Raw genomic sequence first — 15,080 nt, 5'->3', positions numbered from 1 at the left:
ACCAAAAATTACCTTGCCCGCCAAAGACTATCGGCTTATAGTGGGTGGCAGTGGTGGTGGTGGTTTATTCGCTAAGTTGTGTCCGACTCTGTGACCCCATGGACTACAGCCCACCAGGCTCCTCCGTCCTCGTATTCTCCAGGCCACAATACTAAAGTGGGTTGCCATTACCATCTCCATTACAGTGGGTTGGGGGCATTTAATTCTTAAGAGCTAGTGTGAAGTGACCTTAGGTTCCACACTAAGCATCTAGCCCACCAGCAGGGAAATGTGATTGACACCCTGACCAAGGCTGCCCCAGGACGGGGGGCTCTAGAGAAAAGGCCAACTTCAGATTTACTAGTTGACTGCTGTTTTTCAAACAGGGCTGCTGGGTGAAATCACCAGTGATTTCCTTCCTGCTAAGGTGCATGCCATGAATATTTTCTCAGTATGCACGCAAATGTGTGTGTGATACATGTACTAACCTAACTTCCTTAGTGAAATTCTGCAGAACACCTGGGTCAAAGCACGTTTTGTATTATCAAAGAAGATACAGCTGAGAGGAGGGAACGCAGACAGTCTTTACTTTTCAGTGATTATCAGTACAATATCAGTACACCAAGTAGTAACATGTAACAAGTTAGTGAACTCTACCATCTAGCAAGTTTGAGTAAGAGAAACTAAGAGCAGCCCAACACTAGGACCCATTATTCTAATCCTCTGCTGGAAAGGACTATTTTAAGGCTGGCTGCTGTTTCCTGTGGGTTACAAATAACTATTTACTACTTTTTCATAGATAAAGCCCCTGACCTTCAAGAAAGATTTAGGGAAAAAAACATTTTAATCCCTTTCTTTCTTAAGAAAACTGGGTTTTTAAAAACTATCTAAGAAAGAAAAAGTCAGTGTTGATAATATGCTGCTTGAGCGAAAAGGCATAGAAAACACACAACATATATCCATTAAATTTCTAAGAAATATGAGGTAAAAAGATACAATCTTTGGATAAACTCTAAGCCTGTACAAAGAATCTACGTTTGCGATTCTGCAAAAAGTGAAGGGACCTACTATATAATGTACAGAAATAATTTAATGCCTTTTCATAAGATATAACTCAAGCCTTGCTAAATGAAACCTCATGTTCCATGAAGGCATTCAAAACGCCAATCCACGGAACAGACACTTTTCTTCTCCCTCTATCCATTTATGCGGTAGTTCTCATGGATTTCTGGCCGGATGTCGCAGACAAAGGCCAAGAGGTTATCCAAGACTTCATCCCTATTCTGCCGGAAGTAGGTCTGAAGGATGGTCATCTTCTCCTGGGTGTCCTTCTCTACTTCAGTGCTGCAACTGCCATGGGATCCCAGAGCCTGGATTCGGGGAATGACAAGAGAGGGAACATCAGGATGAACATTTAATAAGCAGCTTTCTGATTTTTTAATAAGCAGCTTTCTGACCAGCCCAAACAGCATATAAAAAGCAGAGACATTACTTTGCCAACAAAGGTCCATCTAGTGAAACCTATGGTTTTTCCAATAGTCATGTATAGATGTGAGAGTTGGACTATAAAGAAAGCTGAGCACCAAAGAATTAATGCTTTTGAACTGTAGTGTTGGAGAAGCCTCTTGAGAGTCCCTTGGACTGCAAGGAGATCCAACCAGTTCATCCTAATGGAAATGAGTTCTGAATATTCACTGGAAGGACTGATGCTGAAGCTGAAACTCCAATACTTTGGCCACCAGATGCGAAGAACTGACTCACTGGAAAAGACCCTGATGCTGGGAAAGATTGAAGGCAGGAGAAGGGGACAACGGAGGGTGAGATGGTTGGATGGGCATCACCAACTTGGATGGACGAGTTTGAGCAAGCTCCAGGAGTTGGTGATGGACAGGGAAGCCTGGCGTGCTGCTCATGGGGTCAGAGTCGGACACTACTGAACGACTGAACTGACTGACTTCTGACTTTTGAAGAAACCCAGTTACATCATGAATATAAATAAGCAGCAGCAGGAAATGTAATACTGTGACCAAAGAGCATGTGAGAAGGCACCATTCCCGTGGTTTATGGGAGCATAGGCTGATACAGTCACTTGGGTAGCTGACTTTTCAACACTGAACAAAAGGTAAACAAACTGCACAGCATTTCCACTGCTGGGAAATTATCCCAGAGAGGGACACAGTCACATCTCTCCAGAGTCTAATGTGCAGCCTTAACCAGAGACTGGAATGAACCTGAAGACCCAACAACTGAGGCCTGGTGGTTAGTATTATCTCCTAGTGCAGTTTTAAAAGGGAGATATATGTGGTATTTAAAAAAAAACCAAAACAAAAACAAAAAACAGTTCTTAAAAAGTAACACTCAGTTCAATTCAGTCACTCAGTCATGGACGACTCTTTGCCACCCCGTGAACCACAGCACGCCAGGCCTCCCTGTCCTTCACTAATTGCCGGAGTTTACCCAAACTCATGTCCATTGACTCGGTGATGCCATCCAACCATCTCATCCTCTGTTGTCCCCTTCTCCTCCTGCCCTCAACCTTTCCCAGCATCAGGGTGTTTTCAGATGAGTCAGCTCTTCACATCAGGTGGCCTAAGTACTGGAGTTTCAGATTCAAAATCAGTCCTTCCAATGAACACCCAGGACTGATCTCCTTTAGGATTGACTGGTTGGATCTTGCAGTCCAAGGGACTTTCAAGAGTCTTCTCCAACACCACAGTTCAAAAGCATCAATTCTTCAGCACTCAGCTTTCTTTATAGTCTAACTCTCACATCCATACATGACCACTGGAAAAACCATAGCCTTGACTAGACGGACCTTTGTTGACCAAGTAATGTCTCTGCTTTTTAACACTAGGGAGATGCAATTTAGGAGGAATATACAGTTTTACTATGACTAGTTAATGTTTTAGCACTTCAGCAGTGGACTCACAAGTATTATGAACACATGACATCTGTTCATTCAAATATAAACATTCTAGAAGAATACACAAGAAACTGTTACCAGCAGTTATCTCTGAAGAGGGCTACAGGTCTGGGTGAGAGGGGAACTATCCTCTCACTGTTGCTATTTTATTGCTTGAAATTTTGGTGAACAGATGTCTTTCCTCTTCAGTTTCCATTTACAATTTCACACAGACTGATAGATAAACTTTCATTTACTGTCTTCTCATTGTTAACTGTTGCACCTACTTTAATAAGACCTGACCCATCAGGTTCTTAAGGCATCCCTTTTTTTTGTGCCCAACCCTTTCCAACGCCTAAGCTGCTGTTGCCTCATTACATATGTTAGTAATTATATTCCCTCACTCAAAGAGGTTCAAGTGAACAGGCAGAGATTCAAACCTAGGGCTCTTCATACTGTCACTGTTCATATTATAGGAATACCTTAGAGCATTTCATAATGGTTGGCTCAGGTGCTTACCCATATTTTAAAAGTCCATAATCCTTACTCAATGGGGGGGCGGGGGGGTGGAAGTCCACTGCTCTATTCCATGAATATGTAAACTATACGGCAAGCCCCAGAAGTCTCAAAAGTGAAGCAGTTACAATGGAATACTGCTAGAAAAACGCAGCGCTCATGCTTACAAATGTAACACAGAGACCATCTCTGTAAGCAATGGCAGCATCAATGCAAAAATAGGACAAGATGGCTGCCCCTATTTCTACACTGTCTTGTGGACAGTCTGACAATTTACAGCACAAAATTCATGAGTCAGAGACCCAGACCCATTTTAAGTTTAAATAGCAGTCACTGCCCAGTGCAAAGATGAACAAAACTTTGTCTACCTACTGAGAGAGAGGCATGATCCTTTAATCGCTGGACTTGGACCTGGGAGGGTGTGTACCCGGATCTAGTAGTCCATAATGCAGAACTTGAGAAGGAAGCCCATAAAGGCAGAGAGGGGAGATGGAGGCAGCCCTGAGAGCATTATTTAAGCTCATGGAGCAAAATGAACTCAGTCATTACCTGGGTTTCCACTCATGTAGGTCAACAAATTCCACTTTGCTTTAACCAGCTTGAACTGTTTCCTATTATCTGTATCCAAAAGTTCAGATGGAGGTTCTTTTCTCTACAAAGCCTTTTCCATCCTTTACCTTTTCCAGAATTTCCCCTGCTTCCTCTGTACCTTCTGTGATCTGTTTTTGTACTATTATTATACACATCACGTGCATCGTGGTCTAGCCTCTATTGGTCAGTTACTATCCATACTAAACTAAAGTGGAACTCCATGAATTCATGTTTATGACCACCGAAGTCCTCTTCAGTTGTCCATTTGCGTGACTTCTATTTTATTACTGAGTGTCCCTGACCACCAGATTGTAAGCTAAGGACCGTGTCTATGTCTGTTCACAGCAGATCCTCTGCATCTGGCACACATTCACTGTCCAAAGATATTTAATATTATCTACATTTAATATATATTAAATAACATATATCTCCACAGTCATCTATATTTAATATCTAATTATATTAATGATTTCATTATTTATTTGAGTGAAGACTAGAATTCAAATGTTAACAACTAATCATCCTGAGGGATTCAGCCTAAGCATCCAATAACCCAGTTTTCAAATTTTTACCAGAATCAGAATTGCTGAGCTATGCTGAATATTTTGGGAGCCTAAGGGGAAAAGGAGGGGAAGGAAGCCTCAGGAAACTAAGGCAATAATAATGAAAATTAACTGGACCCACCGCAGCTTCCTTGGCCTTGAACTCCTTCTCCCTCTGCAGGCGGTACTGTTCAATTTCAGCCTGGGCTTCTTCTTTGGCCTGCTTCAACCTCCGGTTCTTTCCTGTTTTCAAAGGAAGTGGTTAAGAGAGGAGCAGAAGAGGAAGCAGAGACTGAGATGCTAATTCGAACCATAAACAGTGACAAAAGTTTAAAAATACAGTCTCAAGAGACACGTGCAGGGAAGAGGGAGAAAGGGAATTGAGAGCTAACCAACAGTACAGGTTCCTGCCTCCTGTACCTGACTAGACTATACTTCACTGGGAAGTGAATCGATAAAAAGGACCACCTTCTATACGAACAGACTGTAAAAATGATGCAAGAAACTTTGGAATGTGTCAGACTATTTTCTCAATCTCAACTACTAAGAATCAACATAAAATGGGCGACATGAGCCATCTGGGGAATTCTCTCCATGAGAAGTAAACATCTAAGTATGCTGCTGATTACAATCGCAGCTCGGCTTAGAAGCTTACCGAGGAGGCTAATATGCTCCCAAAGGACATCAACCTAAACTGTAACTAATGAAACAGATGATGTAATATTGGAAACGAATATCCATGCCCGTGCACAAGGAAATAAGCAAGGAAACTGGTTCTGAGAAGGAATTCTTCTCAGATGTGGAGCACTGGACATAAAACTGCACAAACATCTAAGTGAAGAAACACAGAGGATCTGGTTTCTAGATGAGCACAGTTTTAACAGACAGCTGGAAAAATTCTCTAGCTTCTGTCAGAGTCTTTAAGAAAATGGACCACAAGATCAGGAAGTTTCTCTGTCCAAACTTCTCAGATACAAATTGGAGGGTGGCAGGGGGTCCTAGGCAATCAATCTGAACACTTATTTAATTCAGAGGTGAAAGACATTCTGCATCTTAAAAGCAAAATGTTGGGAGCGCAGCTTGAGAGAGAGGGAATGTATGTACACTTAGAGCTGATTCATGCTGCTGTACAGCAGAAACCAACACGACACTGTAAAACAATTATCCTCCAATTAAAATTTTTAAATGAAAGCTGTGATAATCCATTGCATATCAACTGCCTAAATCCCACACAGTCCATGTAGATCAATCAAACTGAATTTAACCTTCCACCTCCTGATTTTTCCTGGGAAATCCCAGGGACAGAGGGGCCTAGCAGGCTACAGTCCATGGGGTTGCAAAGAGTCAACCACCACTTCGTGACTAAACAACAACAATTAACAACAGAATTTTAGACTGGTGATAACCCCATGACATTAATACTAAATGAGGCTAGTCTAAAACAACCAAAAGATAGGTCTAAGCCCCTCAAGGAGTATTTCTCCAGGTATGTATTTTCTCCAGTACTGTTTAGGGCCCACCATTTAGGGCCTGCTTCAGCCCACCTCGTCCAAGAACTTCCAGATGTTCAAGCTGGTTTTAGAAAAGGCAGAGGAACCAGAGATCAAATTGGCAATATCCGCTGGATCATCAAAAAAGCAAGAGAGTTCCAGAAAAACATCTATTTCTGCTTTATTGACTATGCCAAAGCCTTTGACTGTGTGGATCACAATAAACTGTGGAAAACACTGAAGCAGATGGGAATACCAGACCACCTGACCTGCCTCTTGAGAAACCTGTATGCAGGTCAGGAAGCAACAGTTAGAACTGGACATAGAACAACAGACTGGTTCCAAATAGGAAAAGGAGTACGTCAAGGCTGTATATTGTCACCCTGCTTATTTAACTTATATGCAGAGTACATCATGAGAAACGCTGGGCTGGAAGAAGCACAAGCTGGAATCAAGATTGCCGGGAGAAATATCAATAACCTCAGATATGCAGATGACACCACCCTTATTTGCAGAAAGTGAAGAGGAACTAAAAAGCCTCTTGATGAAAGTGAAAGAGGAGAGTGAAAAAGTTGGCTTAAAGCTTAACATTCAGATCTTAGTTTCTAAGATCATGGCATCTGATCCCATCATCTCATGGGAAAAAGATGCAGAGACAGTGGAAACAGTGTCAGACTTTATTTTTGGGGGCTCCAAAATCACTGCAGATGGTGACTGCAGCCATGAAATTAAAAGACGCTTACTCCTTGGAAAGAAAGTTATGACCAACCTAAAAGCAGAGTCATTGCTTTGCCAACAAAGGTCCGTCTGGTCAAGGCTATGGTTTTTCCAGTGGTCATGTATGGATGTGCGAGTTGGGCTGTGAAGAAAGCTGAGCGCTGAAAAATTAATGCTTTTGAACTGTGGTGTTGGAGAAGACTCTTGAGAGTCCCTTGGACTGCAAGGAGATCCAACCAATCATCCTGAAGGAGATAAGTCCTGGGTGTTCATTGGAAGGACTGATGCTGAAGCTGAAACTCCAATACTTTGGCCACCTCATTCGAAGAGTTGACTCGTTGGAAAAGACCCTGATGCTGGGAGGGATTGGGGGCAGGAGGAGAAGAGGACGACAGAGGATGAGATGGTTGGATGGCATCACCGACTCGATGGGCATGAGTTTGAGTAAACTCTGGGAGTTTGTGATAGACAGGGAGGTCTGGCGTGCTGTGATTCATGGGGTCGCAAAGAGTCAGACAACGACCAAGCGACTGAACTGAACTGAACCAGCCCACCTCTACCCCATTACTCCATATGCCATTCCCCTCATCAGCTATACATTCAAGGCCAACAAAGCCAAGATTATTTCTTAAAGCAACAGATTCTAATTTGGCGTGAGTATTACACAGTAGCTCCACATTTTCACAATACCCCTTGCAATCACCCCCAACTCCCAAGGCTCCCCGAATTAATTACTTAAGGTAACCATTCTCTTGCTACTGTTGTTCAAGCACTCAGTCCTGTCTGACTCTTTGCAAGTCCATGGACTGCAGCACACCAGACTTCGCTGTCCTTCACCATCTCCTGGGGTTTGCACAAACTTGTGTTCACTGGGTCAGTGATGCCATTCACCATCTCATCCTCTGTCGTCTCCTCCTCCTCCTGCCTTCAATCTTTCCTGGCATCAGTGTCTTTTCCAATGAGTCAGTTCTTCACATCAGGTGGCCCAAGTATTGGAGCTTCAGCATCAGTCTTTCCAATGAGTAACAGGGTTAATTTCCTTTACGATTGACTGGTTTGATCTCCGTGCTGTCCAACGAACTCTCAAGAGTCTTCTCCAGCACCACAGTTCAAAGGCATCAGTTTTTCACCGTTCAGCCTTCTTTATGGTCCAACTCTCACATCCATACATGACTACTGGAAAAACCACAGCTTTGGCTAGACAAAGTAATCTCTGCTTTTTAATATGCTATCTAGGTTTGTCATTGCTTTTCTTCCAAGGAGCAAGTGTCTTTTAATTTCATGAAAGCAGTCCCTGTCCCCAGTGATTTTGGAGCCCAAGAAAATAAGTCTGTCACTGTTTCCATTGTTTTCCCATCTACTGGCCATGAAATGGTGGGTCTGGAAGCCATGATCTTAGTTTTTGGAATGCTGAGTTTTAAGTGAGCTTTTTCACTCTCCCCTTTCACCTTCATCAAGAGGCTCTTTAATTCCTCTTCGCTTTCTGCCATAAGGGTGGTATCATCTGCCTATCTGAGGTTATTGATATTTCTCCCAGCAATCTTGATTCCAGCTTGTGATTCATCCAGCCCAGCATTTTACATGATGTACTCACATGTAAGTTAAATAAGCAGAGTGACAGTATACAGACTCAATGTATCCCTTTCTCAATTTTGAACCAGTCTGTTGTTCCATGTCAGGTTCTAACTGTTGAAGATCCAGTTTTCCCCACAGCCAGTCCCTCCTATCAGGAAGCTTGCACAAGCCTCTTATCCTCATCCATTAGAGGGCAAACAGAATGAAAACCACAATCAAAGAAAACCATTCTCTGCCTGTCAGCAAACATCTTCAAAGTTCAATTTTGATTGGCTTCTCAGAAAACAAAAAAATATTTGAGCAGGAAATAATTTAAGTCTGTTTTTTTTTTTTTTTTTTTTTTTTTGAGGGTCTTACATTTAGAGGCCAGCATTTTCACTCCAATGACACAACGATTTCATGAAAAATTGGGCTGGACCATATTACTGCATCATGTATTGTCTCCTTCCAACTCCTAACAGGGTACGTCAACCACGATCAGATCAAGAAAGGCAACAACTTTTTAAAATTATAGGTCTTAGTAATTCTATTCCTAGCTACTGCAAATCCCGAGATATGTATTAGACATAAATTCACTCCTTTAAAACAAATTCTTTCCATCACTATGTAATAGCTACCAGAGACAGGCAAGTCCCTGCACCAGGTCTGACAGGAAAAAGGAAGGTGTAAATCATGACCCCTACTTCCAAGGCACTCAATCATTCTTTTTTTTTTCCATTTATTTTTATTAGTTGGAGGCTAATTACTTTACAATATTGGAGTGGCTTCTGTCATACATTGACATGAATCAGCCATGGATTTACATGTATTCCTCATCCCAATCTCCCCTCCCTCAATCATTCTTAACCACATGGCAAGTAATTGTTCCTGCACTTTCCCCAAATATTCTCACACACTTCCCAACAGATACAACTTCTATTGCTTATGATCCATCAGAAGACACACTCTGATAAGTCATTCTGGATATAGTCATCAATGGCATGATGAGAATACTCCATGAGGAACATAGAACTTTCCAGTCACCAGAGCCAGAATAGAAGATTTCTTCCTATCTCCAGTCCCGTCAAAAAAAGCTCTTTTAATGAAATACAAAGTATCACATGACCCCTAATTGAGAAAGTACCAGAGCCAGGCTTGAGTATGGGTGAAGAGTGTAAATCTTATGGTTTAAAAAAAAAGAAGAAAGAAATCAAGAGAATACTGAGATTACCAGTTTTTGGTATTTTTATCCCAGCTATGTTGTTTCCCAGGGTATGGTCATACATTTTTCTCTGGGTCCCAACGTTCCCATGAGTAAAATAGGAATCGAAACATCTATCTCGCCAGATGGGAAACTGAGTAAATAAAGTTTAATTAGACACAGTTCCTGTTCTCCAGGAGCTTATTCTAGTAAGTGAGCCATATAAAGAAACAGGTTATTGCACTGTGGAGACAGAAACAGGCACTTAGGGAGGAGGTCTAACCTAGTCTGAGGGGTAAAGACCAAGTCAGGGCAAGTTTCCTGGAAGAACTACTGCCTAAATTTTAAGATCTGAAGGAAGACTATGTGTTTGAGAATGAGAGGCAACTAGGAAAAGGCTTTTCCGATCAGGAACCAACTGTGCAAAGGCTTGAAGGTGGGATCAACCAACCTCTTTGAGCAACACCAAAAGAGATTAAAGAAGAAAGCCAGAGCCTGATTCAAAAGCACGTCCTACACCCTCTTAAGGAATTTAGGTTTTATTCTACAGACACTAAAGGTTGGTGACTGTAGGAGGAAATCAGAGTGGCAACTGAGATGAAAGACTCTGACTACAGTGAGAAGAATGAACTGGAGAGGAGGAACTCTCCCACTCAACAATTAGATTCGATCCTCCTATTAAGTTCTTTAGTAACCTCCCATTTCTCAACTCTAGCCCTCCTCTCACCTGCAATTAATCTACCCTACAATAGCTGCTTCCTTCACCGGGGCTTTGAAAACTGCAATAAGAGATCACAAATGAACCGTGTACTGCGTTTGGCACGTATTAAGGAGTTAACGAATTAGGCTGTTACCGCCGTCTCAGAAAACTTGGCGTCCTGGACTAAGATGCTGAATGCAGGGATGGAGAAAAGGGAACAAAGCCTTGCCCAGTGACTAAACATGGCGAATGAGGGAAGGTCTGAGACGTGGCGAAGACTGCTTCCAGACTGGGTAACACGGTAAACGGTGGAGACAACGACTTCCGTTTGGATAGTCCATTTTACTCGCCTCCCAAACCCTAAGAAGGTCGTCCACCTCTTACTGATTCCACACCCTCTCTACTAGCCTTCATCGCAGCTCTCGGGTGACCTACAAGACTTCCAGAGCGAGTCACACAAGCGTCCCCGACTGTATCCATCCCCCTCCCCCGCCCACTCCGCAGTTTTTCGGTCCTCACCCACCTACCGCCCCTCGCGGCCTGGCCGCAATCCCTGGACTCGCGCCACGCCGGGCTGCCTCAACCCCAAACTCACGCTTGCGGGCCTCGGACACCTTCTCGGCGGCCCGTTTCTCCGCCTGGAGCAGCTGCTGGATGCCCTGCGACTGGCTGGCCATGGCTATAGCGATGGCGCCGGCGGCGGCGACTCCGAGGCGGCAGACGACGGCCTGCTCCGCCGAATCGCTCCCTCGGGTCAGCTGATCCAGACGCGCACGGTCTGCGCTTGCGCCCGTCGCCCCGCCCACCGTCACGTGACCTCCATGACGCCGCGTCAGCTGACTGCGCTGGGCGCCCTGCGACTCGGGGCGGGGCAAGAAGCGGGGAGGAGGCGGGAGAGCCGAGTGGCTTGACTGCGCCTGCGCGGCATCTGTCTCCGCTGTCTTCCTGTCGCAAGAGCAAGCTTAGGCCTGGCGTTTCTCTGGTTCCATCTTTGTGGTGGTTCTGTCACGTCGTTATTGTAGTATACGTCCCGTTTACAATAAATTTACATTGAGATCCAGAGAAGGGCCAGGTCAGATCACTTTCTCCTATTCTGCACGCTGCTTTACTCCTTCCACTTTCTGAAACTTTCCTTGGCACTCAGAATATATTAGGAGGCAGGTTAAACTTTTTACCAGGGCCTTGGGTTGGAATCTGAGTCGGAATAGTGAGACTTGGGGTCACGTGTGCCACTAATCTGTGTGGTTTGAGGAGGGATGAGTTCCCTCTCTGAACCTGAGTTCAGGAAAGGATTAGAGTGTTATCTGTAAATATTTGATGAAGGCGTGCTGCGAACCTAGACCGCGTTTGTCCTGAGGCTGCTGAAAAGAGCGAGACACAAGGTCCCTGGTGGAGCGCCCAGATGATGGACAAAAACAGAATAGGTCAACTAAAGAGAAAGTTACAAACTGTGGTAAAGTAATGAAGGGAAAACACAGGTTCTAGGAAGGAGTAAGGAGAGCGAGTTGACGAGGTGTCTGAAGATGCTTCCACAGAAGTGACATTTAAAATGAGATCAGAAGAATGAGAAGCTAGCCAGGAAAGAATACTGGGGATAGTGCGGGCGGAGGGTGACTAAAGAAAAAGACCCACATATGTGGATTTGCAGGGAGCAACAAAGACATCTCCCACCACAAATATGGAGATAGGAAGCCAGGGGTTGAGTTTATGATATGATATGTCCTAAATGCTTGACAACTCCTTATGGTAAATTAGAAATAGTGTTATTAACCCCATTTTGTTATTGATCAACTTGCAGCTCAGAGAGGTTAAGTAACTCGCCCAAAGGCAAACCCCTGTTAACTGTACTGAGGTTTATCCCAGTTGCCACTAATGGTAAAGAATCCGCCTGCCAATGCAGAAGATGTAAGAGATGCGGGTTTGATTCTTAGGTGGAGAAGAAACCTTGGAGAAGGGAATGGTAACCCACTCCAGTGTTCTTACCTATAAAATCCAATGGGAAAAGAAGCCTGGCGGGCTACAGTCTATGGGGTCTCAAAGAGTCAGACATGACTGGGGCAAGGGTGTTTGAATCTAGCCAGGTCTGCTGAGTGGAACATCTGACCCATTGTGCTCCTCTATGAGAATCTTATGGGCTGTAGGAAAGACCAGGTGATGTACCAAGAACAGATGACTTTTGTCAGAACTTGTAAGTAAAAGTATCTCTCTACTTCAGAAGGAGCTGAATTCCTACCTCATAACAGTTTCATGTGGTAAGTTTCAGTTTAGTCGCTCAATCGTGTCCAACTCTTTGAGACTCCAGAGACTGCAGCACTCCAGGCTTCCCTGTCCATCAACAATTCCCAGAGTTTACTCAAACTCATGTCCATTGACTTGATGATGCCATCAAACCATCTCATCCTCTGTCATCCCCTTCTCCTCCTGCCTTCAGTCTTTCCCAGCATCAGGATCTTTTCTGATGAGTCAGCTCTTCCCATCAGGTGGCAAAGTACTGGAGTTTCAGCTTCAGCATCAGTCCTTCCAATGAATATTCGGGACTCATCCCTTTTACGATTGACTGGTTGGATTTCCTGTCAGTCCAAGGGACTCTCAAGAGGCTTCTCCCAACACCACAGTTCAAAAGCATCAATTTTTTGGCACTCAGCTTTCTTTATAGTCCAACTCTCACATCCATACATGACTACTGGAAAAACCATAGCTTTGACTAGATGGACCTTTGTTGGCAAAGTAATGTCTCTCTCTGCTTTTTAATATGCTGTCTAGGTTGGTCATAGCTTTTCCTTCAAGGAGCAAGTGTCTTTTAATTTCATGACTGCAGTCACTGTCTGCAGTGATTTTGGAGCAGTGGTAAGTTTAGGAGGGTGGAATTAAAAGAGCTGGATATATATAGATATAGATGTGATATATATATATATACATATATATATATATATATATATATATATATCCCAAACAATAATGCAGAAAGGTTCATGCACTCTGATGTTTATAGCAGCATTATTTACCATTGCCACATGTGGAAATAACCTAAATGCCCATCAACAGATGAATGGATAAAGAAGATGTCTTTTATGTACACAATGGAATACTACTCAGCCATAAAAAGAATGAAATCTTGCTGTTGGCAATAATTTAGGTGGACTTGGAATGCATTGTGCTTTAGTGAAATAAAGGGAGAAAGACAAATACTGTATGGTATTACTTATATGTAGAATCTAAATAATACAACAAACTAGTGAAATGAACAAAAAAGAAAGAAAAAGACTCTCAGATATAGAGAACAGACTAGTAGTTATCATTAAGGAGAAGGGAAGAGAGGTGGGCAAGGTAAGGGTAGGGAATGAAGAGGCACAAACTACTATGTATAAAATAAATAATTATAAGGATATATTATACAACATAGGGAATATAGCTAATACTGTATAATAACTGTAAATCTAGTATGACCTTTAAAAATTGTTGAATCACTTTGTTGTAAAACTGAAACTTATATATTGTATATGAACTGTATCCCAATTAAAAATTAAAATAAATATAAATAAAAGATAATAGTAGCCCCAAAGTGGAAACGACTCCAATGCCCATCATCTGATGAGTGGATTACAGAATATGTCATTTCTTTACAATGAGTATTATTTGGTCTTTAAAAGGAATGTGGTAATTGTACATGGTCTAGGATGCGTCGACCTTGGTAACATCATGCTAAGTGAAAGAAACCAGACACAAAATACCACATATTGTACAGTTCCATTTATATGAAATGTTCAGATTAGACAAATCTATAGAGATAGTAAGTAGTTTGTGGTGTTGCAGATGCAGAAAATTTTCTCTACCCTTTCAGGTTCTTCTAAGAATTAAATTGACTTGAGACAGATCAACAGGAGAAAATCAAACAAAGCTTAATACACATAAAACAGAGAGATGCAAAGAAACAGTAATTCACCAAAGTGTTTGAAATCTCACCTTAAACACTATCTTCAGCTGAAAACAATAGAGGATACTAGTGGTGAGCGTTTGGGGCTTTCAAGAAGGAAGGCCATTGACATAAGATGGAAAAGCAAATGTTTGGTGAATAAATGTTTGCTGGGCCATGCGGGTCAATGGGACTTAGAGTGGACTCCAGTCTCTAAGACTCTCCCCATCACGCTTGGCTCATATTCTTTGCAGACATCTCTGGGGATAGATCTACTACTGTAACAGGCCTTCTGTCTAAATTCTTCAGGCAGTTAAGGGAAAGGTCAGAGCTTCCTCCTGTGTCTTTTTTGGGCCTTGACTGTTTTCAGTTCAAAATAGTCTGCATACTAAAGAGACATTTTGGGGTGATAAGTTTTGCCTCCCTACATTCCCACCCTTGAAGACTTTTTAAGAAGTTTCACAGTCGAAGACTTCCCTAGCAGTCCAGTGGTTAGGGATCTGTGCTTCCACTGCAGGGGGAGGAGGTTCAATCCCAGGTCTGGGAACTAAGATCCCACATGCTGTGTGGTGTGGCAAAAAAAGAAAAGTTTCAAAGTCCAGAAGCTGAGTTGGTAGAGATTGTTCCGTCTCATTAAGCCAGTTCCTTTAGTCTTGACACTAGGTCAGTGCAGTTACGTTCATTTCATGAGGCAGTGATGCAGGTGGGTTCTCAAAGTTAGGTTTATAAAGTGTAAGCAGTACATTTCTGTGGAGACAAAAGAAAAATAAAGATAAATGATTGGAGCAAATTATAAGCCTATTGTCTTAGTGCTGAGAAATGCCAGTCAAGAAGACTTCTAGATGTCAGGGTCTAAGCATCTTTTGCAGTTTGAAATCTCTCTTATGACGTCATCAGCTGTTCCAGTAAACTGACTTTCTCATTCAGCAACAGGCACGAAGATTGTCTAAATATGAGCTGATGGATATGATTATA

General features: G+C 42.7%; 1 protein-coding gene across 1 annotated transcript; it reads right to left on the bottom strand.

Annotated features, from left to right (window-relative positions):
• Nucleotides 1–549: 549 nt before the first annotated feature.
• ATP6V1G1 (ATPase H+ transporting V1 subunit G1) lies at nucleotides 550–10,999 on the bottom strand. Its single transcript, XM_065946743.1, has 3 exons — nucleotides 10,788–10,999; nucleotides 4,673–4,773; nucleotides 550–1,349 (listed from the first exon to the last, which is right to left on the bottom strand). The coding sequence occupies exons 1-3, from the start codon at nucleotides 10,867–10,869 to the stop codon at nucleotides 1,176–1,178; spliced, it is 357 nt and encodes a 118-aa protein (XP_065802815.1). The 5' UTR covers nucleotides 10,870–10,999; the 3' UTR covers nucleotides 550–1,175.
• Between the last annotated feature and the right edge of the window lie 4,081 nt (nucleotides 11,000–15,080).

This window comes from Muntiacus reevesi, chromosome 10 (genome assembly GCF_963930625.1).
Source record: "Muntiacus reevesi chromosome 10, mMunRee1.1, whole genome shotgun sequence".
Lineage (NCBI taxonomy): Eukaryota > Metazoa > Chordata > Mammalia > Artiodactyla > Cervidae > Muntiacus > Muntiacus reevesi.
This window is presented reverse-complemented; position numbering and strand designations above follow the sequence as displayed.